Source organism: Metopolophium dirhodum, chromosome 3 (genome assembly GCF_019925205.1).
Source record: "Metopolophium dirhodum isolate CAU chromosome 3, ASM1992520v1, whole genome shotgun sequence".
Classification (NCBI taxonomy): domain Eukaryota; kingdom Metazoa; phylum Arthropoda; class Insecta; order Hemiptera; family Aphididae; genus Metopolophium; species Metopolophium dirhodum.
The window spans coordinates 7,997,925-8,022,497 of record NC_083562.1 but is presented as its reverse complement, the minus strand read 5'-3'; the positions used below and the strand labels follow the sequence as shown (position 1 = coordinate 8,022,497).

The 24,573-nt window shown below is 29.5% G+C and overlaps 4 protein-coding genes and 1 pseudogene across 10 annotated transcripts in view; 3 read left to right on the top strand and 2 right to left on the bottom strand.

The window, feature by feature from the left end:
- Positions 1-591: 591 nt before the first annotated feature.
- LOC132941978 (jerky protein homolog) lies at positions 592-1,842 on the top strand. The gene is made up of 3 exons (XM_061010257.1): positions 592-756; positions 834-1,040; positions 1,744-1,842. The coding sequence occupies exons 1-3, from the start codon at positions 634-636 to the stop codon at positions 1,759-1,761; spliced, it is 348 nt and encodes a 115-aa protein (XP_060866240.1). The 5' UTR covers positions 592-633; the 3' UTR covers positions 1,762-1,842.
- Positions 1,843-2,458: 616 nt separating this feature from the next.
- LOC132940093 (uncharacterized) lies at positions 2,459-3,176 on the top strand (annotated as a pseudogene).
- A 50-nt stretch (positions 3,177-3,226) lies between these two features.
- LOC132941976 (ribonuclease P protein subunit p40-like) lies at positions 3,227-5,953 on the bottom strand. 3 transcript variants are annotated; one of them, XM_061010252.1, is made up of 8 exons: positions 5,825-5,953; positions 5,486-5,666; positions 5,252-5,396; positions 4,398-4,532; positions 4,204-4,320; positions 3,971-4,148; positions 3,496-3,633; positions 3,227-3,429 (listed from the first exon to the last, which is right to left on the bottom strand). In XM_061010252.1, exons 2-8 carry the CDS (start codon positions 5,597-5,599, stop codon positions 3,276-3,278), a joined length of 981 nt encoding a protein of 326 aa, XP_060866235.1. In that variant the 5' UTR covers positions 5,600-5,666; positions 5,825-5,953; the 3' UTR covers positions 3,227-3,275. The 3 variants fall into 3 exon arrangements, with proteins under 3 accessions (XP_060866235.1, XP_060866236.1, XP_060866237.1); XM_061010253.1 differs by having other exon boundaries at positions 5,809-5,943; XM_061010254.1 differs by having other exon boundaries at positions 5,805-5,913.
- Positions 5,954-6,050: 97 nt separating this feature from the next.
- LOC132941977 (EEF1A lysine methyltransferase 1) lies at positions 6,051-7,465 on the top strand. 2 transcript variants are annotated; one of them, XM_061010255.1, is made up of 4 exons: positions 6,051-6,469; positions 6,554-6,701; positions 6,963-7,172; positions 7,253-7,465. In XM_061010255.1, exons 1-4 carry the CDS (start codon positions 6,320-6,322, stop codon positions 7,378-7,380), a joined length of 636 nt encoding a protein of 211 aa, XP_060866238.1. In that variant the 5' UTR covers positions 6,051-6,319; the 3' UTR covers positions 7,381-7,465. The 2 variants fall into 2 exon arrangements, with proteins under 2 accessions (XP_060866238.1, XP_060866239.1); XM_061010256.1 differs by having other exon boundaries at positions 6,327-6,469; positions 6,541-6,701.
- A 241-nt stretch (positions 7,466-7,706) lies between these two features.
- The window catches only part of LOC132941975 (regulator of G-protein signaling 7), a 21,320-nt gene continuing 4,453 nt past the window's right edge, over positions 7,707-24,573 (bottom strand). Inside the window, exons 1-13 of one of the 4 annotated variants that reach the window (XR_009664207.1) lie at positions 12,121-12,672; positions 11,730-11,877; positions 11,561-11,657; positions 11,439-11,489; positions 11,246-11,352; positions 10,385-10,436; positions 10,003-10,226; positions 9,716-9,939; positions 9,531-9,644; positions 9,330-9,473; positions 9,044-9,246; positions 8,831-8,923; positions 7,707-8,743 (exon numbers count right to left, since the gene is read on the bottom strand). Coding sequence is in view for 3 of the 4 variants with exons in the window: in XM_061010248.1 (XP_060866231.1) it covers positions 8,678-8,743; positions 8,831-8,923; positions 9,069-9,246; positions 9,330-9,473; positions 9,531-9,644; positions 9,716-9,939; positions 10,003-10,226; positions 10,385-10,436; positions 11,246-11,352; positions 11,439-11,489; positions 11,561-11,657; positions 11,730-11,877; positions 12,121-12,188 (1,566 nt within the window). In the remaining variant the exon portion in view is untranslated. Of the gene's footprint in view, positions 8,744-8,830; positions 8,924-9,043; positions 9,247-9,329; positions 9,474-9,530; positions 9,645-9,715; positions 9,940-10,002; positions 10,227-10,384; positions 10,437-11,245; positions 11,353-11,438; positions 11,490-11,560; positions 11,658-11,729; positions 11,878-12,120; positions 12,673-24,573 lie in introns of those variants that run through there. The other 3 variants (XM_061010248.1, XM_061010249.1, XM_061010250.1) reach the window with 3 other exon arrangements.

Below are 24,573 nucleotides of genomic sequence, written 5' to 3'. Positions count from 1 at the left end.
ATAGCAGTTGAAAAATATTAAAAATACATAGGCACAATTTTTTTTATAAGCATTTAAAGTTCGAATTTTGACAAAATTTTTCAAAGTTAAAATTTAATAATTATTTTGTAGTTGAAAATTTATAAAATTTTCAACTTTTATAGCTAAGGATTGAAAATTTAAAACAAGGTTCCACGTACCTAAATAGGTTATATATAAATTACTTTATTCACAATAATATCATCAAATATACTTGGTAATATCATAGGCTAACTGATCATTTTCGCTCAGAATCGTTTTTCTTATACAGTGAAACCTCTATTAATGGACACCTCTCAATAGTGGACACTTCTAAATTCCCCGGCAAAAATGTATGCGTATAATAGGAGCTATAACCTCTTAGTAGTGGACACTCCTAATAGTGGACGTGGACATAATAAACTGGTACCAAATTAAAAATTACCTCTCATAAATGGACACAATACATGTACATTTCGAAAACGTTTAATAAAAATACTATATTTATCTGTTATATTCGTTCATATTTTATCTTATCTTAATGGTTTTCCTATTCCAAAAATTACTAATGGTTCGGTTATGTGTTCGGTCGTTAGTTGTGTGCAGCACATTGTGTGAACACGTACCTGCGTTAAAATGAATAATAATAAAAGAAAAAGATTGAACTTAGAAGAAAAATTAAATATTATTAAAACCAAGGAAACAGAAAATCTAAGTGTTCGTGTTTTAGCCGAACGATTTTGCATAAGCAAGTCACAGGTAAATTTAAATATTTAATTTAAGCACATACATATTTTGTTTTAATTTATCTAAAAATCATTTAATGAAAAATACAGGTGAATAACATTTTACAAGATGGGTGTAATTTGAAAAAATATTACGCTGAGAACGGCAATGAAGATATGAGGAGAAAATTTTCGAAGACATCGGATGGAGCACTTGTAGATAAAGTTACATTTGAATGGTTCTGTAGAGCCCGTTCATATAATTTACCTGTTTCTGGACCATTGCTCCAAGAGAAAGCACGAGAAGTTGCAAATGAGGTAGGTCTAGAAAATTTTAAAGTTTCAAATGGTTGGCTTCAAAAATTCCGAGAACGTCATAACATTTCTTTTAAAAATATATGTGGTGAAGGTAACTCTGTTGATACAAGTGTCGTAGAAAAGTGGTTAGAAAAATTGAAAACATTAATTTCAGATTATGAACCAAAAAATATATTCAATTGTGATGAAACAGGTTTATTTTTTCGAGCACTTCCTGATAAAACATTGTGTTTAAAAAACGAAATTTGTCGTGGAGGTAAAATAGCTAAAGATCGATTAACTGTTTTATTATGTGTAAATATGATCGGGGAATTTGAAACTCCGTTAATAATAGGAAAATCACTAAAACCACGTTGTTTCAAAAGTGTAAATGTATCAACGTTAGGCGTTAATTTGAAAGCTAACCGTAAGGCATGGATGAATCGAGATTTAATGACAGATTGGCTAATGTGTTTTAACAGAAAAATGGAGATGGAAAATAGAAAAATTATTTTATTTCTAGATAATGCTAGCTCACATCCTGATACATTAAACTTAAAAAATATAAAACTAATATTCGTACCTCCAAATACGACTTCGATTTGCCAACCACTAGATCAAGGAATTATTAAAAATTTTAAAGTTCACTATCGCCAACGATTACTTCGTCATATTTTATCTAGAGTTGATCAGAATGTAGAAAACAAATCTATAAACGTTTTAGATGCAATTTTTTGGATAAAATCCGCATTAAAAAATATAAAACCAGAGACAGTCAAAAATTGTTTTAAAAAGTCGGGATTTTTTTCGATCGATACAGCAGAATATGTTATGGAAAATGACAATGTTGCGAATTTGGACTTATTCTCAGAACTTGTACCGAGTATTATCGAAATTGAGGACTATGTTTCTATAGATAATAATATCCTTACAGAAGACAATACAATACAATACATCATTAAACATTTTTATAAGTATTTTTATACTACATAATTTTTTAATACATACATACATACAATATACATATACATATTTATAATATAATATTATACATAATAAATAATAAATTAATATTCCAATGTATATGTTCATATACAGTGTACATATAACCTGCTATTTCCTATAGTGTCTCCCTATAGTGGACATTTAGTAATTTTTTGCAAATGTCCACTAAGTAGAGGTTTTCTCAATAGTGGACAACTCTCTATAATGGACAATTTTAAATTCCCCGTGGCTGTCCACTATATAGAGGTTTCACTGTACAATTATATTATATCATTGAATTCAAACTTAACACCATCCATTACAGTGACCCACTTGTCGCCTACTGTACAGCAGACATCCACTAACCCACCTTTCATTGTCTTGTACTTTTGTATTTCATTAATTTTGTATCTTAAAATATATTTTTCTAGGTTAATATTGACTTTAAAAAAATTTATCCTAACTGCAATTTTATTGAAAACTTTGAAAAATCTCAGTCAAATGTATTAATTGTACTGAAAAAAAAAATAAATGACCCTAGTTCAAAAAAACAATTAGATGAAATGTTAAAAACTGCACACTTAACTGAAAGTAAATAATTCAATATATTGAATATATTCTACACATATATATTATTCTATTATTTAATTATTTCAATATATTGTTTGTTTTTAAGAATATTATATTATAATAAAATTAAAGATTTTTCTTGATTTTAGATTGTAAAAATGCTGTTCTATTCTTCCTTCTTCATTCGGTGTTTATTTCAACTTCTAAAAAGACAACAAGAGATGAAAATGGCAAAATTTCTTTAAAGAAGTTTTCAATTCGAGATTCTCAAAATAGTTTTGTCATAAGTATTAGGGAAAACTAGTGCAGAATTGGAGGAATTATTATCTAAAAAAAATACAAAAATTCAACCATGCTTGTTGATAGTTGGTGAATATAATGATCCCAAACAAATAATGGTGTACTTCAAGGGCATTAAATATATTATAAATACCATTGTAAAAGCATTGAAATATGTTTCATGGAAGATTTGATGGCAATAAAACCATGTGATGACGAAAAAATTGATGGTTTTACAGATTACATTTTAAATAATTACGTTGGCAATGATGTTGATCTAACTTGATTATGTTATTGTTTATGTTACCCCCGTCAACACATCTCTCTTTTTATCTGTGATATCTCAAACCAGACAGTAAATAAAAAAAAGTTAATATCACCTTATGTATATATTATATATACTTTTTAATTCAAAACAAATTTTTAACATTTTTTGCATTTTGTGCAATAAGATATGAAATATTTACTATCGGGGTTTAATACAATTGTTCGATGAGTGTAAGGATATGGAGAATTTGTAAACGGTTCCAAATGAATGGCCATCCAATATATTTTGCCTTCCTTTTCCTGAAATTCCCTGCAATATATTATATCAATAATTAAACAGTAATATAGGTATCTAACAGTGTTAGCTAATATTTACTTGAACTTTTCTAACAATAGCTTTACTTTTTGAGTATCAAAAAACCCTGTCCAGACAATTTGAGTTACTTGACCAACACTACGAGAATTTGATTTTGTTAACTTTCCATCAGGTAAAATACTTGGTATCCTATCATCGCTAAAAAGTTAAAAATCTGTAATGTTTATTTGTTGTAATACTACATGAATTCAAGCTAAGAATAAATATTAAATATAAATAAAAAAAAATGTATACAAATGTAAACACTCAAACAATAAAATCAAATTATTTTAGATCTTATTTCTCTGGTTTGATTACTAAAACATGGTAATAAATATTCAGAATTTGGTTTGGGTAACTTAAATACCATCAATAGTGCTATATGTCTGTTAATATCACAGCTATAGATACTATCTTTAATCGTGGTTATTTATTATTAATAATAACTAATAAGTAATAATAATAACAAAATTTCTTAAATAAAATATATTCTCACATATTTATGTCTAAGGAAAAATATGATAACCAAGTATCTAAAAGTCCAAAATTATCAATGCCTGTTGGGATGGTCATATTATATTTTCTAGTTGTAGTTGATCGGGGTATACATCCTTGACAGTCAAATCCATTTTTGTTAAAGTATGAAGCTATTGATGAAGGACAGACATCATCATCTAAAATATATTTTGATAAAATATACATATTTAATATAGTTAACAAATTGCTTACTATTGGATTCCCAGCTAATAAGCATGTCAAACTTGGTCTGAAAACGTTCAAAACTCTCTTTGATACGTTGATAAGATTTACTACTGAACTTTAATTCTTTTAAATCCAATGTAATTTCTAAAATAAATAACATTTTAGAACTTAGTTAAATATTAACTTAATACATATAAATACAATAGAAATACTAAAATTACTTGAGTCTTTTGCTGGTAGACACATATTCTGATAGGAAGATTGAATTAAAGACATTTGTAGTAAATTTCTGTTTGTTATTGAAATACAGTCTTCAGCATCAATTTGAGTATTTAGAGATATAGCGTAAACATTTCCTTAACAATTAAAATACAACTTAGTTTATACAATAACAATTATGATTATCTTGTATAAAATAAAGAATTAAGAATCATTAATTTACAATAATTGTGACCACCTCACTCTAGATATGAAAATATTTTAAACTTTTTAAATTTAAAAACATTAAAGGATAGAAAAAACCGTTTTATAATAGAACCTTCCTATTCAAACTCCTTATTAATAAAATAGACGATTCTTCCCTCCTAAGCAACATTGTTTTAAAAACAAACAATCCTAACACTCAAAATAAAGAATTATTTTATATAAAACTCTACACTCAAAATTATATGTCTTGTACACCTATAAATATTTTATTGTCTAGTGGAAATTCAGTAAATAATTTAGATTTTTCTTCTCTATCACTTAATATCTTAATACTTATTATTATAAACTTTTATACTTTATCTTTTATCTTGATTTCTCTTTATTGTAAAATTAATTTAATATGTTATCTTGTATATATTTATCTTTAATATTAATAATCTAACGTCCATCAAATAAATAAATAAATTCTGAAACCACTATTGAATATGTTGCATTATGCATTCATTATATTGTAACCACAACACATTTAAATACTTATACCATGACATAATGTGAAACTTTAAGATTGTAGATGTTTGTAGGTAGGTATATAATTACTAAAACACTATACATTACATGTCATGCAATAATAATTAATAAATAATAATACCATTTTTCACAAAAGATGTGATAAATCCAGGATCTATTAATGAGCATAAAGTAACTTTTTTTATTAGATAGTATTGACCATTTTCAGCAAATATGTTTTCAATATAATTTGGAATGAAAATTGTGTCGGGCAAAACAACTGATATCTAAAACATATTAGAATTAATCATAAATAATATTTCATTATATTTTAACATCAGACAAACCAACTAAGCGCAACCATTAAAATACTTACAGAATGGGTAAGTCCACACTCGTCTATATTTGCTAATAATTTATCCCAATGCTTTTGTACATAGTCATGTTTATTTATAGGCGGTTTGAAATTAAACAATTCCGGCTCGATCATTATTATTTAATATTTGTGTAGCCTTTATCCATTTGACATACGAGACACCTATACGAATTTATTCGATCTGTATCAAATAAAACGGATTTTTTAGAAACACGAACATAAAATAATAAATATTACAAAACGCAAATTGGTAATTTTAAAGTAGGGAATAATAATATAAGGTTTTGACTTTTGAGCAATGTGTGTTGATATAGTGTACCTACGTCCAGTACGGCCTACCTTGATTTTGACTTATGAGCTTAATTGTTTGGCTTTGGCCAGTAAAAAATAAAAATTAAATGTGATCACTTTCAGTATTCACCGGACATGTGGGTGGAACACGGACCTATTGGTTCTACTGTTATCACGGAACAGTGCTGATATCATTATCTTAAACCGTGTCCGTGGTATACGGTGATATCAGTTTACAATTTACATTCAGATATCAGTGATATCACTATTTCAGGGCTTCGGGCATACGCCATTCAGTATGCTAAATGCTTGTTCTGTTCTAGTAGGTATAGTAACTACGATTTATTTCCTGGCAATTTTGAATCCTGTATAATTCAGATTGATCTAATTCTAAAGAAGGTTTTTCCTTGACAAATATATGGGTCCGGTCAATTGTTAACTTCACACTCGTTAAATAGTGATTTAAAACTATTGTTATTTTGAATTTTCAAAAATTGTATATTACCTACTTAAAGTTAAGTTCTAAAATTTTTTTTTAAAAAAATGTCAAGCTCTGAAGATGAATTTGATGCATTAAAACTTTCAGCCGAAGCGCAGAGAGCTTTAAAAGAGTTTTATGAAGAACAAAACGAAAAATTGTTATCTCACTGTGATGATAAAGATGCAACGGATGTAAAATTTGATGAAGATTGGGTGAGATGGCAATTTATTCTGAATTGTTTGTTTGTTTGTTTTTTAATTTATTGTTTGTTACATAAATGTAGTGGTTTGTTGCAGCAATTAAGCCAATTTTGGTATGATGAAAAAACATGTGAAAAAATCGTTGAATGTGTACATAAAATGGTTGGATCAAATGGTAGTGTAGCGTTGATATCATGCCCTACATTGTATAAAACCTTTAAGAAAAAGTCACCCACGATGTTAAGTATGTGCAATAATTGTAGTATATCTTGTATCCGAAAAAACTGGGTACACTATAACTCGGTTACCTACATTACTCAGTACGCTATACATATTTTAGAATTCTGATTGCGGAAGATTGATGATCCAATAGTCTTCATGCCCCGCAAATATAATTAAAATATGTATAGGGTACTGAGTAATATAGGTAATTTAATTACACAGTTACCCTGTTTTTGCGGACACACAATATAATGTACTTATATTTCAATTTTTCCATTTTTAGTTAAACTATTTGAGTTTGACAAAAGGTTTAGTGTTTATGGTTCAAATTATGTTTTTTATGATTATAATGAACCAATGAAATTTGATGAAGAACTATTGAACAGTTTTGATTTAGTCGTTGTTGACCCACCATTTCTTTCTGAAGAATGTTTGACAAAATCATTGCAAACTACAAAATCTTTAACAAAACAACATGTTATTTTGTGTACAGGTTAGCATCACGGAAATTATTTTATGATTTACCATGTCTTCAACTTCAGTTAATAAATGATTTCCTGTTAACTTTTTCAGGTGAAATCATGGAGGAACTAGCAAAGAAGTTACTTAATGTCCACAAGTGTTCATTTGAACCAAAGCATAATAATAATCTTGCTAACCAATTTGCTTGTTTTACAAATTTCTCATCTGAACTCGATTAGTAAGTAGTTAACTAGTTACCTCAACTTCCACTGTACAATTGATAAAACTGATGTATTTGAGTTGATTAAAATAATTATACACTTATTTACCTGTTTTTTTTCTTACGCCTATACACTATAAATGTAATTTATAGGTATTTTATACTATTTTTAAAGAAACAATATTAAAGAATGGTTATTTATCTTTACCATACATATAATCAAGTTAAACCATAAAAAGTGTTTCCAAAAATCACGTATTTTCTTTAATTTATGAACAGTGTTGGATCTTAGACTCGACTCTGGTAAAAAAAAAAAATTTTGGGGGCTCTTATATAAAAATGCCATTAATGTACTTACTTATTTTAATTAAAAAACAAATTAATTATTCATTACAATGTATACAATTTAAAATAAATATTTAGTTGCCCAAATAATTCTTTATACTATTATAATTCTAAAACAATATTTAAGTCATCTCCACAAGGTACTATGCTATTATGTTCATGCCATTTATGAATTATGATGTATTGATTTCCATAATTTTGGGGGCCCCAGTACAATGCACAGTTCATTATGTATTACACTACATAGATGACCATTTTATTGTGTTAATCTTAATAGAATGTAATATATTATAATAGTTTTCAAAATGTTAAACTGTTATTTTTTTGGTATTATTCATGTTATTGATCCTGCGGTTATGATACCTAACACTTATTATTTACAGTTAAAAAGAATGACGTAAACATAATTATTTTCAACAAATTAAACATAATGCATAATAATAACATGTTTAACGTTTAATGGACTTCTGCTTAATTACCGAGGTATAAGTAGATCTAAAATTTATACAATTCAACACATTAATAATAATTTCAATTTGACTAATCAATAACAATATCATAAGTACCTACACAAATTTCATAATAAAAGAAAATTTAAACAAACATGTATACAATTAAAAACAATAAATATATAATATTTATTAAAATTTGTAACAAATGTACAACAAAAATATATGTATAAAAAATGTCACCAATTTTATAGGAACATAAATTGCCTCAAACATACAATTATAACTTAATAGTTAACAATTTCACAACAATAATTGTTTATAATAATTTGTAATTATAGAACCAAAAAGTTGCAAATGCCTACAAATAATACATATTATATAAAAAATAATAATTTAACCGCCTAAATTATAAAAATTAAAATAAATTGCTTATAATTTAAATATAAAAAAAGTAAATAATATTTCAAATATTTGAACTGTATTGTAAAGGTACTTTGAATAATGTAAGTACGCATACCATCACGATGGGCAAATATCTCTTTTTCCAGAAAATGATACTATAGACCTAATGCCTTTCATGGAAGTCTAGAAAATAGTAAAAAATCAAATCAAATTCTTACAAGATAATAAAATAAAAAGAAAAAATAGGAAAAAAAAATTCAAAATGGTTACCTTTTTCTTGGAAGTATTTAAATATTCTTTATACATTTCTGATCTTATATACCTCTGGTAGCTGTCACTCTTCATTAAATGGTAAACATGAACCTGATTAATAACAGTTAACATATAATATAAACTTTTAAAGTTCTACACTAACTAGTTTCTAACTAAATTGGAAGATCTATTTTCTGTTTATCATGTCTTGAACTCCATTCTTAATCTTACATAATGAAAATGTGCGATTACATACGGCAGCAATATCAAATGCCCATCTATCAGGAGCGGACATGTTCTTTCGGCTTAATTCTCTCGACTGAGAGTCAATGTTTAATGAATCACCACTTAAATACTCTGTCCAGATTTCTTCAGCAGCTTCAGGTACTTCACGTTGTGGCAATTTCTTAAGATTTTGTACTGCTTCCCAAAATCTTTAAGGAAAACAAAATATTTATAAGGAATGTTCTATACTTATTAACTATTATCAAACATATATTACGGCATTTATTCTTACTTTAAATTTTCACAACTAAATTCTTTTTCCAGGAATTTTGTAAAATGTTCTTTTCCCGCAGGATCAGCTAGAAGCTCCTTTAAACTAAATGCCCATCGTTTTATTCGACGCACTGTAACTTCTTTCCTGTATGAAAACATAGAACTATTTTTAAAATTTTAATTGTTTCTAATAAACTAAACGACCAATAAAATTACGCACGAATGTTTGTCACAATCCCATACTTCAACATTATCTAATAACCAAGGGTTGCTAAATTCTGGAGGTGTAAAAAATGGATCATATTCTGCATACTGTTCAAAATAGGTAATGTATCTAGAAGAAAAATGTTGGATAGTCAGTGCACTGTATATTACAATTATTATATGAATTGAATCAATACTAACGTGTCTGCAATTTTTGATAGTTTTATATTACGTCGATCAAGCTTTAGCCGCATTGCAGTTATATCTTTTTTTATAGATTCAATAGTAGGTTTACCAATATTAGTTTTTATTGGGAGCTGAATAGGTAGTAGTAAGTTAGCAATGTCTCCATTAGCTAGAGTAGCTAATTCTTTATACCTCTTTAATTTCCTGTAGTCAATTTCTGTTGTTATAATAGTACCAGGCTGTAAATAAATTCATATGTTATGTTGTATTGTTTAAAACTTTTAAGTAATTCTGGTAATTACCATTGGTCTATGTACGTCCCAAAATGCACGTTCTTGACTATCTAATATTTTTCTTTCCATCCGGTCTCGTTTCTTGTCTACTTTACTTTGAGCCTCTGCTTGTAAGAATACAAATTCCCATTTTCGAGATAAAACTTTTTGGAGTTTTGCTAAGTTTTCAGCTTCATAATCAGCCAATTCTAAACGTGTTTTGTTTTGCATTGTTCTTTTGCACAGGTATACAGCTAAAAATAAAAGTACTTTATTAATCTACATTAAAAATAATGTGTCCCGTTATTTAAAAAACAAAAAAAAATATATTAATAACAGAAACTGAATTAATAAAATGAAAAGGAGTTATTTCTCATAAAATACACAACAAATTCATATTTTACAGTCTTACCATAGTCGGTATTTTCAGGGTCAAATATATTTGATGGCCAATAATAAGGAGTCTGTAATAAATAAGTGAAAATATTTCAATAAGAGTTATAAATAATAAAAGTCATACATCATACTACAATAAATGCCTTAATTATATACTAATATTAACTACCTAATCATATATTATTATAATAAGTAATTTAAATGTATCTAAATTTTTATCAAAATGTATGCCTATAGTTGTATACCTATGCTTAATATAGGTAATTAATAATTATGATTTATTGTATGTTAAGCACACTTTGGTGCGGCGGTCAAAACGATTAAAGTCAAATTTTAAATGTTGCGATTTTGATGTATTTTTATTCCAATAAATAAGATATTTTTTTTTTTTGGTATAAACAAATTAAATCAAACACATTTCTTCCTCAAGGTATAACATTTGATATTTAAAATTTAACTCATTTTAATAAGATTTATGGTATATTTAAATTTAAGTAGATATGATCAATATGATCAATACAATTTTAATACTATATATTTTATGATCTTAATAGGTTAATGCTTGAATTTCAATGTTAACAATGATATCATAGCGAATTAGATGTGTAATTGTACCATTTTGTACAATATTTTCAATTTTATTTATTAGCCTAAATTTATTATTCATGAAACATGAAAAATCACCATGTCTCAGTCTTTTAATATTTACTAATAAAATGCTAATAATATGTTTTATAATAAATGTTTATTTATGTTCAATATTAACTAAGTACCTAATTTACTTTTAAATGTTAATGTATACGTACAATGTTATTATATTTATCATCAACAGTTGTAAGATCACTATTCAGTTAATTAAATGTCATAAATGACTTACTTGAAAACGATAATAAGATCCATCATTCTTCACATTCAGAAAATGATCATCAATTGGGAACAAGTAACCATGAGAGGACAATAGATTTGCAAAGTATAATGCTTCAACTAAAATGCACGAGTATAATAATATTATAGTAATGTCTTATTGCATTTATTTGCATTGCCTATTATACAACCAATTGAATTGTTACCTTGATCATCAACATCCACATTTTTCATAATCCATAATATCAGATCAGTTCCTTTAAATAAACCGTACCTTTCATTAATATTGGCTGGAGTGTAAAATAACATGAATGTGTTAAAAATTTACCAGTAAACACAGAAGGCACTTTAGCTCTGAACTTGTTGACAGTACGCACAGGAATGCCGGTGTTCTCATCCTGCATACGGTCCATCAGTTGTTCCATCTGAAAATATGAGGTTTGAGTGTAAAAGACTCCAATGGAGGGGGGGGGGGAGATACAAAATGGTAGTTATACTTTTTTGTACACTATCTGGTGCTGAGTAATGTTGTCTAGGTCTGTCATGGAAGCCGCCGTGAGTGACACGGTCGGCGTGTCAACGGGTAGGTTGCCATCAGTTTTTTGTTTCTTCCGTCTGGCAGACCGCTCAGAACCAATGACAAGGCTGCGGATGTCAAAAAAAAAAAAAAAAAAAAGGGTATCATCAATTGGCACGTTTACATAACCTGCTAGGCGTATTTAAATAGGTACGTATAATATTAATAATCTATGGTCAAAGTTTTAGGGGGAATGGGGATGAACCCCCAACGACATTGGGAGTGAGTGTGTTGATGGAACGCATCAGTCGATACACTGTATTATATTATATTACAATATCTTGCGACGCATTTATGCATTAGGTACGTACCTTTGTCCCATGGCTTTAAATATGTAGGAACATAGTATCCCTATCGGTTTTAACAGGACAATTAACATCTATGACGCCCGTGTGTGGTGACTGCGTTCATTAAGGACACGACGGACAAACGCGTCGTGCGGGGGACGGTCGTGCGGCTGGCTGTCGGTCGGTCGGTCCTGGGCGGGTGGGCGGTCGGGAGGGAGAGAGCGTTCCTGGTTCCGTGCTGCAAATAATTGCAATCGCGTAGTGCGTACGCGGAACGACGGCCGTCGTCTGTGCAATGTGTATATACAATGTATTATACAATGGCCGTGACGACTGACGGGGAGCAGTGGCGGCTGCGACAACAATAATAATATTATTCGCCTCGCCGGAGCAGACTCGCGAGTCGGCGGCAAAGGGATTGGCGTGGTGAAGAGGCGGCGCGCACCGCGGACGACCGTCGAGAGAGAGCGCGCGTGCGAGGGACGACCACCGACTGCCGAGAGCGCGCGCGCGGGACGACCGCTGCCGAATGCGAATACCGATCCCGTTCGGCGACGGCACATCTTTCGAGACAACTTACTGCTCCGGCGGGCTAATTTTAAATCAATACCCACTCGGACAGTCGGACGGTGGCGCGCGCGCTCTTGGGCGGGCGCGTTCCCCCTCCCCTGGGCACCTACTACTGGGTGATGTGTGGGTTCCTTAGACCGCGATCGAGATTTCTAGCCGATTCAAACACGATGTAATAACAGCAATAGATAGTATATTATTTGTATTCCGTTAATCACGTTCACAAAGTGTCAAGTATCTATAGTCTAACTAGTCTAAGTGTATTTAGAATAATAATAAACTATATTATATCGGCTCTATCAGATCGGGACTAGAACGACAACATTTTGGGGATAGCAAATATCGAAAAAGCATTTTCAACAGAATATGCATATTTTAAACTATATTTATTGCTGACCATTGGGCATTGACTAATGTTTAGACTAAGAAATTAAATGTATTTCTCCTATATGGCTATATATATTAATATATATGATATAAAATATGTGCGTTAAATGTATAATGAATACTATGAAAAGATTCTCAAACGGATGTGTACCAGAGACCGTTGTTACTTGGAGTAGTTGAAATCTGAATGTATTATGTTTGTACAGTCTACACCAATTGGCAATTGACAGTTTATAACTGTACCTACTGCACTACGACTAATAATTAACTAAAAGTTTTTTGTCTTCACTTCTTGCCTCAATAGAATAAAAAAATTACTTATATTATGGACAACCATGGGTAACCTTACCTACCAACAAATCTCGATTGCTTAGCAATATTGAATATTGAAGTGAATCTGTTGTCACTAGGTAGTCGATTGTCTACTTTAAAGTTTAAATTGTGACCATCTTATAATGGATGCTTATAATTGATGCATACTTTGCTGAGGAGAAAAAATATAATTTTAGGAAGGTACCAGGTACCTCTATATTATATGATAACATTTTTAAATAATAAATTACAAACAAAGATAAGATAAAGTAGGTATAATTTAATATTAATTACTATTTAATGATGTAGGTAATTTTAAATAATAATATTATAACAAATTGTATAGATAGGTATTCATAATTCATGTATATGCATGTTTATAAGTGATGATTAAATGAGTAAATTAAAATTTACTAAATTCCGTTCGATCCGGCTAAAATCCTCGCGGTCGCTGCCATTAGTTTATTACGTGTTTACGTAAATATACTAATATGGTATTACTCACGATGCAGTATAAATGTATAATATTTTATTATCTGCACCCACTCATGACGTATATTATTATGGACAAGGGTCGTTGCCCGTTGGCCGGACCGAATAGCGTGCCGAGTCCTATGGGGTTGAGTAAATATAATTAATAATTATTTATACTAATTCGTCGACAAAAAATGGTTTTAAAAACAAAATTTTAATATATTATAATATCCTTATTGTAAAGTTTCTACTTGTCAGGACTGGATTTGACAGAAAGCTAGCATTAAGGGCACGTGGCCCAAAATATAAGAAATTATAATATATTTCGGTCCTCAATCTATCATTTAAAAACAAAAATATGTTTGCATAAAATAAAAATGTTGGTTTTAACTTTTAAGAAATACAAAATTATAAACGGGACACGGTCGTGAAGATTGTGTCCCTAATCAATCATCGTGGTGAGTGGTGACTGGTGGCGTAAAGTTTTGTGTGATGGCGGACTGTGTCTATCACAATGTGAATACCCGAAAATTCAATACGTTATCGACTTTCATGTATATTTGCATTAACTTTTTTGAATATCGTGCACAAAATACATTATTCATTATTACACACAGACTTTTAAATTCTAACTACTTATACCTAATAGTTAATACTTGTGTATAATATAGAACCTTGGGAATTCGGACTTATATACATGTTGATACGACCTATGGTGTTAGCGGTTGAACAGAAATACAAACCCTTATCAGTTCCCCCAATCTGAGATTTTAGTACTTGCTGTAGCTTATTAATCCCTAACCGTCGTCAATAAACGACAATCAATCGATAAAGTAATATCTCTACTTAGATCGTTTAGCCGCCGCACAGTGGTTTGAAACGTCATTTTACGCGGCCAAAAGTCTATATTTTAATATTTATTTTTTTCAATGGAATTGTTATCTGTATACACTATTGAATATTAATCCCGAGTTACAATTTCCTAAGTATAAATTCTAAAGAACTGTAACATGTTTAGTAAAAAAATTCTTTATTTCTATCAGTATTTCATCGAATTTTATAGTTTTTCTTGCATATTCTTTCATGACGTAGAATATATATTTTTTAATAAATAATATTTTCATATCAAACTGTAAGGTCCCTTGGCTAATATTAAAGACCAAAAACAGAATTTTTATTTTTTTTATCATACAAAAAATGTAAAAAAAAAAAAATTTTCAAAATGTTTTAAATTTTGAAAGAGTACCACTTAAAATTACGCATGTTTTTCGTTTGTAGAACAAATGGATGTCATAGAGAAAGCTCTTAGATATTTGAAAACATAATTTATTAGTGCGCCGGTAAACGATACCGGCGTAAAACAATTATTATTATCAGAAAACGTGTATTATCGTTAATAATGCAATTGTCTGGATAACTGCATAGTTTTTTTGCTTCTATAATTGAAGAATATGGTGGATACATATTAGCATTTCGGTTTTTGGCAGACAACCTAATATTTATATATTGCTGTTTCGTTAAATCGTTTTCAACAAAAAAAGCCAAAGCTCCGTCAGCGGTAAATGGATCAATTTCAGTTGATTTTGATTTTTAAATCGCATTTTTAATTTTTTTAATTCTATTTGGTGACAATGTAGCACTTTTAAAAAGCTGGACCACACTTCTTTGTCCACTCTGTTGCATTTTTCTATTTGAGGCGTATATTATTTCTAGGAAACTCATATTCGAAGACTCAATCGAATTAATCATTTTACGACGTTTAGTTCGTTCAGATCACTCAGTAAATGTTTTAGGTGTACGACCAAAATTAGCAGCTTTTGGTATTGAAGACTGTGATTTTAAATGAGGCATTTCAAATGTAGTATTAAGCCACACATTATTAATCGTATAAAACTTATCAAGTTTCCTATTACATTTCAACAATTTTCTTGATAATACCAAAGAAAAATTTACGATTTCATTGTTTAGTAATGATATACAATTACTATCCCATTTACAACCGCATTTTTGTTGTATGAACTCAAATATTTCTTTTCTACTTCTTACAGATGTAACCGGTCTTCATTGTAAAGAATGGTTTTTTCGTATAATGAGTTCAATTATATCTCGAATTAAAAACACCTTGTCACGATCATTTTCTGAACTAACTGAAAACGATAGTATATAAATTAAAATTATCAATAAATAAATAAAATAATATTAAATTAATTAAATAAATAATATAATTAAATATTTTTCTTTAAAATAAATTCCTAAGTAATAATATAATAACTTTATTTTTACTTAATTTCTGAATGATCATCCATAATTTAAAAACAAAATTGTTAAATTAAACAGAACTGAATTAAAATAATACAAATTTTGTACTAGTAACGAAATAAACTGAACGCACGTGTTAACATTTTTTTTATACTGTGAATGCGGTTGTACAAGTACCTATTGCAGTATCGTGTACCTATAATATTCGACTATTTTTCTAAATAAAATTAAATAACCTCAGAAAATATATTAATATAAAAATATTAAATACTCCTAAAAACCCGGGATGATCAACTATGACTTCAATATTATTTTAGGTAAGTACACTGTATACAAATTTTTTTTCAACTAGAAAGCTGTACTAATATAGGCTATATTTTATCACCCACCTCGCTGTGTTAATTTCCTACCTGATAATATAATGTTCGCATTACCGTTAACCACGCGGGATGGCTAAAAATTAAAATATATAATATGATTTTGCTTCCATACACATTCCTGTGCTCAGCGAATTACACCCAAAAGGAGTTAATTAATCACAATTTTTTTCTCGGGCAACGTCGTGTTATTCAGCTAGATATACTATATTATATAAAAATCTGTGTTAAGAATATTTATATGAAAACATTTTTTTTAGGATCTGAATGTTAATACTATTGGTTTCTTCTATCCATGGTGAAAAAGCTATATTAGCCCGAGCAAATTGTCGGATTTGTGTTTTTAATTTACTTCATTCGCTTAATTTACATATGCCTACTTATTTTAATTTATATGCCGCCATGGAATATGTACTAACCTTATCGGCAACTCAGGTTAATTGTGAACGAGTAATTAGCAAATTAAATATTATCAAAAATCGTCTACGCGCTTTATCGTACACATAATTACATAAATATATAATTTATAAGATTTAATTTGTCATACTGCTACTTAGTGTAACTGATTTATACCTATATATGTATTGAATATTGATATATTTTACATTTTCTTTGTAATCAACATAAAAAAAGTTTCTTAATCCTAATTCTTGTACTACTATACTATTGAGAAAAATATAATATTTTGTTAGTTTAAGTTGGGCCGATAAATGTAAGAAAATGGGCCGGTTGCTTACAGTAAATAGTGGGCCGAAACCCTTCCATTACGGCCCTGCTTAGGAGCATTGTCTAACAACAGTAACTGCAGTAAATACGTTTTTATTTTTTGGCGGTATTATAATAGATATAGGTAACGTTTGTAATGACTTAAAAATATTCGTAGTGTATGTACCTATTGTACGCTTTTTGAAATATCGTATCGAATTAGTTACCTACCTATGTAATTTTTAATCATATTGTATGGCCTGTCGAATTGCCACAAGTGTCACATGAATAAAGTGCACAGAAGTTCAAAAATTATGATTTTTCTGTATATTTCTATTACCTATTGTTTATAAAAAGGTGTTTTTAGGACATGGCAAATACCTTAATAGTGTCACATACTCATATCCACGATGATTCTTACCTAAACATGATCTTCTATATGGTAGGCTGCAGATAGTTAATATTTACCAGGTATTAGTATACTAATCTACTAATGAACGCCTTGCAACAAACGTCGAACTCCAAGGTATAAGCACTCATTATCCGGTTTGATTGTTTGATCATTTTCTAGTAGGTACCAACAGAAGAAAATAAACGACAAACATCGTCGTAACTAGGGGGGAAGAGGCTTAGACCCCCCCCCCCGTACTAGTATTTTGCCCTCTATAAGGTTATACTTTAAAACGGTCAGTCAGCCTACGATATTATGGTGAATAATGTAATTTATATATAACCTATTTACGTGGAGCCTTGTTTTAAATTTTCAATCCTTAGCCATAAAAGTTAAACATTTTATACATTTTTAACTACAAAATAATTAATAAATTATAAATTTGATAAATGTTGTCAAAATTTGAACTTTAAATGCTTATAAAAAAAAATGTGCCTATGTATTTTTAATATTTTTCAACTGCTATTAGAACGATATATCAGGAGCCTTATATTAAATTTTCACGCTTTTTTACCCAACAAATAAAATTTTATTGATATTTATAGAAAAAAAAACTAAAAAAATTGAAAACTGACAATGTCCGTAAACAGCTCAAAAAGAGTCAAAATATTTTAAAAATTGTATGGTGTATAGAAAGTGCTAATATAAACATTCAGTGAAATTTTCAAGTATCTACAGTCATTCGTTTTTTAATTACAATAAAATAAGAAAATAGTTACATGAGAAATCGAGTGAATATCAAATGTTAGACCAATGTTACACCAAAAACCAAAATCGATTTTCTCGAAAACAGATCTTGCGTAAAAATTCCCGTTTTTCCTTAATTTTTCTTTTGTTTTTCACGTCGCGTTTGAAAACTACCGAGAAATTTTGACCCCCCAAAGTACCAACTAGATTCACTTTCCTATCAGAAAAGTTACTGTTGAAGAAAATCCAAGCACTTTTACTGTCCTAAAAGGTGATGACAGACACAAAAATAAAAAATAAAAAAAACACACATCATTGTAAAATCAATACATTCATGGCTCCGCTCAGAATCTAAAATGTATATTAATAAGGTTTTTCACAAGTAGTTAATATTATAACCAAAAACTCAAATTTACAAAATATATGGACACTATTTGAGTTATAAACCGTGAGGCTACATAAATATTTACAGTTATTCATTTTTCAATCACACAAAACAAAAGTAGGTTTTTTAAAATTTCCTGTTTTTTTAATATTTTTTTTCCTGATGATTTTGAAAACTATCCCGAATATTTTTACTTTACCCACCAAAGAACCGTATTAATTTTTTTAGATGGAAATTTAAAATAGCACTGACACATCATTGTAAAATTAAAACTTTCGAAATAATTCAAAAAAAATTTTAAACAAAACTATTATTATAATATATTATACAACTTTTAATCTTTAATATTCAAGTATCGTCTAAAGATTAAACAAAAATACACAATAAAAACCTAATTCTATAAATTCTACAAACTGAATTTAGTTCTTATTTAATATGATTAGTATAATATGTTATGAAATCAACTTGAACAACAGTCTACAGTAATAACTTATAACTAATATATACATTATATTATTTTTTGATTTTAGTTGAGTAGCTTATACTCGCTATATGCTCACAGAATAATTCTAGAGTAGAGAATATTTACATTGATAGAAGCATTACATCCATTACTGTACACTGCACGCGAAAAGGTTTTGGCTGTTAATATATTATACTTATAATAACAAATTACGAAATATTAGTAGCTTTTTTTTGTAAGCTTTAAGCTTTTGAAATATCGCGACAATATACGTTTTTCAGACTGCGTGTTTCTATAGTGTGGTTGAAATGGTTGCATAGCGTAGCTTCAACGAAAAATCAAATATCACAAACGTCAAACGCGCGATGTATCTTACAGACTTGCGATCTTTGTTCAAAGAGTTTACATAAAATGATGTAGGCACGTGTTGGTACAAGCGTCGCACTCAAGTGTTGGAAGATTTCCCGGTGGCATATAAGCATTCTCATTGGTCGATTTTAAATTCCCGCCAAGTTTAATATCGCAAAATATACAAATTGTTATATCGGATTTGAATTATGTTTAGGCGCGTAATTATAATTAATCCACGCATGCGTATCAAATGGGTATCTAATTTAGGTTCACAGTGGAAGTATAATAATAATATTCTATAAATACCATGATCTCTGTAATATTGCAATGATTGATTAAGAATAATCATAACAATAGACAGTGCAATTAATAGTATATACCACCTATGGATTATAATTTTGAATTAATTGTATGGTGTTATATTATATATAGTGTCTTACGCCATTAATAAAATGTATAAACTGATTGAATTTGAACGTAATGTTTATCGCTCAAATTCGTTCTCTGAGCAAGACATTTTTAGTTGGATTCATGAGAATAGCAATGAAACCAATACAAGTTGGTGTATGCAAAATAAATCAGCATTTAATGGATGTTCAAAATTTGTGTGTAGATAAGTTAACTTTGTATTTACTAAACAGTAAATTAATAATGTGACCAACGACCTACGCAATAATTATGTACGTCTAAGCATTTAGTAGTTTTATGTATCTATAAGACTATAACTGAATTCATGTACCCATCTTAATTTTAATGTTCAAAACAAAAATAAATATTTATAACAGCTACTGTTGAATAGTATTTGTAGAATATTTTTAAAACTTAGCTTAACGTCAAATGGTTTAATATTTAAATATCAATGTACCTTAACCAATAGATGATAAAAATGCCTACATATTGTGAAATGTCTAACTCTTAAAATCAAATATATTATTACTTATTAGGTAGGTACATAATGTGTATTATGTTTATAAATTATAGAACTTTTTTTTAAGTACAATAATATGAAGATACTTGTCAGTTGTCATTACCACAGATTATATGAAATTATGAAATATTATAATTCATATAATCTGTGTTATTATACTATATTATATTTTAGCTGGTTCAAATACTATTGGAAAAGTGTAATACATTCTTATAATCTATTATAGGTAATTATTTTTATCATTTTAAATTCTGAGCAGAGCAATGAAGTATTAATTTTATAATCAAATTTTTTTTTTTTTTTGTTTTTTGTTGTAATTTAAAAAAAATATTTATGTTGAATTATAACTTTTACATAATATAATTTCTATACATTTTACTATACGCAATGACATTTTCAAAATATTTGAATTATTGATATAACCTTTTCATACCATAAACCCATTTACACTTTTAAGGCAATACTACTCTACTATAGAACTTAAGTGGTATTTCCTTATATAACTAATAACAATATAATATAAAATGCTATGTAGATAGATAACAAAATTAACAGTATAATAAATGTAATATTTTCTGCAAAAATGACATTAACCAATGTAATAATAGGTACTTTAATGGCAATATCAAAGAATATTTCATTAAATATACTTGATATAAGTCGCTACTGAGTGAATATGAATTCGAAGTAAGACATAGACCAGGAACTAAAATGGCACACGCTGATGCATTATCACGAGCACCAGTGGACGTACCATATGATACTGAACAGGAACTAGAAGACTATGAGGTAATGTTAGCAATGACCGAAGAGGAACATGTAATGGCCATGCAGAGAAGTGATGATAAGTTACGGTATATTATCGATAACTTGACAAAAAGACCAGAAGAGCGTTCAGTAGCTGAGGACAATATGATTAAAAATTATGTCCTACGTGAAGGTATATTATATCGAACAGTCAAGGTTCAAGAGAAGACACGTCAATTGTGGGTAGTACCAGATGGGATGCGGAAAAGTTTGGTGGTTCGCTGTCATGACTTATCTGGTCACTTTGCACTAGATAGAACGGTATCTAAGATTATGGAACGTTATTATTTTGCTCGTATGCGCAGGTATGTTAGATATCATATAAAATGCTGTCCGGAGTGTATGCTCAGTAAGGTACCCAAAGGGCGTCAACAAGGTGAGCTTCATCCAATTCCACCAGGGAAGAGACCATTTGAAACTATTCATCTTGATCACATAGGACCATTCATAAAATCTACTTCAGGTAACAATCATATTTTGGTATTAGTTGACAACTTAACCAAATGTGAAATTGTATGCAGTGCGTAGATGTGACATTGATTCAGTATTGAAATGTTTAAAAAGTTTTATATTGTTACATGGCCTACCAAAAAGGATTATTAGCGACAGAGGTACTGCATTCACTTCCAAATGATTTGAAACGTACTGTGAGTCAGGTGGAATCAAACACACATTAATTTTAGTCAGACATCCACAGTCCAATGGGCAAGTCGAACGAGTGAATTCAACTTTGGTACCAGTACTATAGGCGAACATGACTAATGAAAGAAATTGGGACAAGAAATTACCCGAAGTTGAGAGTCAATTGAATAATTCACAGAATAAGACTATTGGAGATACACCATTTCGTACATTGTATGGTTACCATGCAAGTTTCAATGATGGGGTTTTAAGACACATAACAACTGAAGAAGAATACGAAGATGTTAATAAACTGCAAGAGCAGGCACGAGTCAACATCGAAAAGGAACAAGTAAAGTGGAAAAATAGATATGATCAAAAACATACAAAACCTGTGAAGTATAAAGTGGGAGAAGTTGTGTTCCTACGACGTCCAGCTATGCATACAGGTGAACCTACAAAATTACAACCAAAGTTTCGGGGACCTTTGATAATAAATAAAGTACTACCTAACGATGTGTACCAAGTGACTGATGTGACAGTGAGGGAGAGACGCCAGTACGTTACCACAGCTCATGCGTCTCATCTCAAAGTATATTGAATAGGGACCGACAGTGATAATGTACCAAATCATATCACTGATGAACATGAAGAAGCAACTGATAGTGAAAAGGTACAGTCAGAAGGAAAAGAAAGGACTAAAGAAAAGATAAAGATTGAAACAGTTCCAGACCAACTAGCACCAAGGGTGAAAAAGAAGCCATCATGGTTGAGGGACTATAAATTATAAGACTAAAATACCACTAGTATTTATGTTAAGAATTAATATTAAGTTTTGTTTTAATTTTGAAGTAATTGAATTTGTTTTGTTAAATCCAGTAGGATTATTATTCTTATTTTTATTATTATTACTTGTTGTTATTCTGTTACATACAGTTTATATTTTAATCCTCTTATTTTCAGTATTATATTCAAATGAATACATTTAGTAAGAAAGAGAGAGAGTAATTCCCTTTTAAATTGTATTTAAAAATTCATATGTATAATAATACAGCGAGGACGCTGTAAAACCCAGGATGACCGAGTTGTTGGCAACACTACTGGGTGACAGTGATGAGAGAGCTAGTCGAAGAGTAGAGACAGTGTGTTGCGGTGCGTTGTGCCGTGCCTACGGTGTTATCGTTTGTGTCGGTCTAGGACCCCCCCTTAGGATTTTAAGTTATCTTTAATGCAATAAAGATTTATGCGTAAAGTGATTCTGCGTGAACTTTTTTTTGGAAATCCTGACACATATTCATTATATTCGTTGACGTTAAGACCAGATTCTGCTAGTCGTGTGACTGATAATTCAACTTCTTCAATTAGTAATTTAGGTAATAATTATATTATAATATTTTATTTTAGTTCAAAATGTTGTTATTCATACCCAAATCATTTTAATTGAAATAGATGATTCAAATTCATTTAATACTAACAATTTGTTTGAGAATTTGGAAAAAGAAAATGAACATGAAAACATGCATTCAGATTGAGACGATTCAATTAAAGATCCTGATTATGTCCTTCCATTTCAAACTTTAGACGTTTCTTGTACTGGCCAGGATTCTAATGAAGGTAAACAATGCTTGATAGTTGATATAAATGTATTTTCAACTAACAATAGGATATTACACTTGTAGATTTTATTGAAATACCAAATTGTTTGAATGATCATCAAGGTATCTTTGTACCTAATGTTGATGAAGATTTTCCAGTGGAAGGAGGAATTGCCGGGATGAGAAAACGTAGAATGACAGGCAATGAAAAACACATTCAAAATATTAAATTGTCAGAAATAAAAAACCAAAACCAAATGGATAAACATCCTCTTATCCTAAAAACATGTACTGGTAAGTGTAAAAGGCAGTGTAATTTATTAAGTCATGAAAATCAAGTTTCTATTTGGTCTGAATTTTGGAAACTAAATTATACTGACCGACGGAAATATATGTCGAGATGTATTAATTTGGCCTCCATTAAAAGAAGGAAGGTTAATGTTGATGAAAATAATAGTTTAAAAAAAAATAAAAGCAGATTATACACACTTACCCATCCAGAATTTAAAGTTGAAATAGCAATATGCAAATCTACATTTTTACAAACATTAGGCTATACGAATGATTCTGTTGTCACTGAATTGGTGGTTGTTATGGAGAAGGGCTTGTGTGGACAATTTATTAAAGAAAACCGTGGTAGGCCACGAATTGATGCAATTGAAAGAAAAGTTATTATAGACCACATAAACTCATATCATCCCTGTGTAACTCATTATAGAAGGCATAATGCACCTAACATACGCTATCTACCTCGTGAACTCACCATAAAAGTTATGTTTGATGATTTTACAAACAAGTATCCAAATTATTGTGATTCAGAAACATATAGATCAACAATTAAAAAACAAAATATATCTTTAAACACACCTAAAGCTGATGATTGTGAGGATTGTGAAATCCTCAATCAGGATATAACTAATCCAGAATCAAATTCAACTTTGGTATTACACAAAATTAAAGCCAACAAAGCTAACGCTGAATATAAAAAAGATTCACTGGAACAGGAGTTAGGTTCAACAAGATATTTTTCCATGGATCTCCAAAAAGTAATACTTATTCCATACATGCCCAATATTAAATCATCCTACTTTCTTAGTAGATTAGT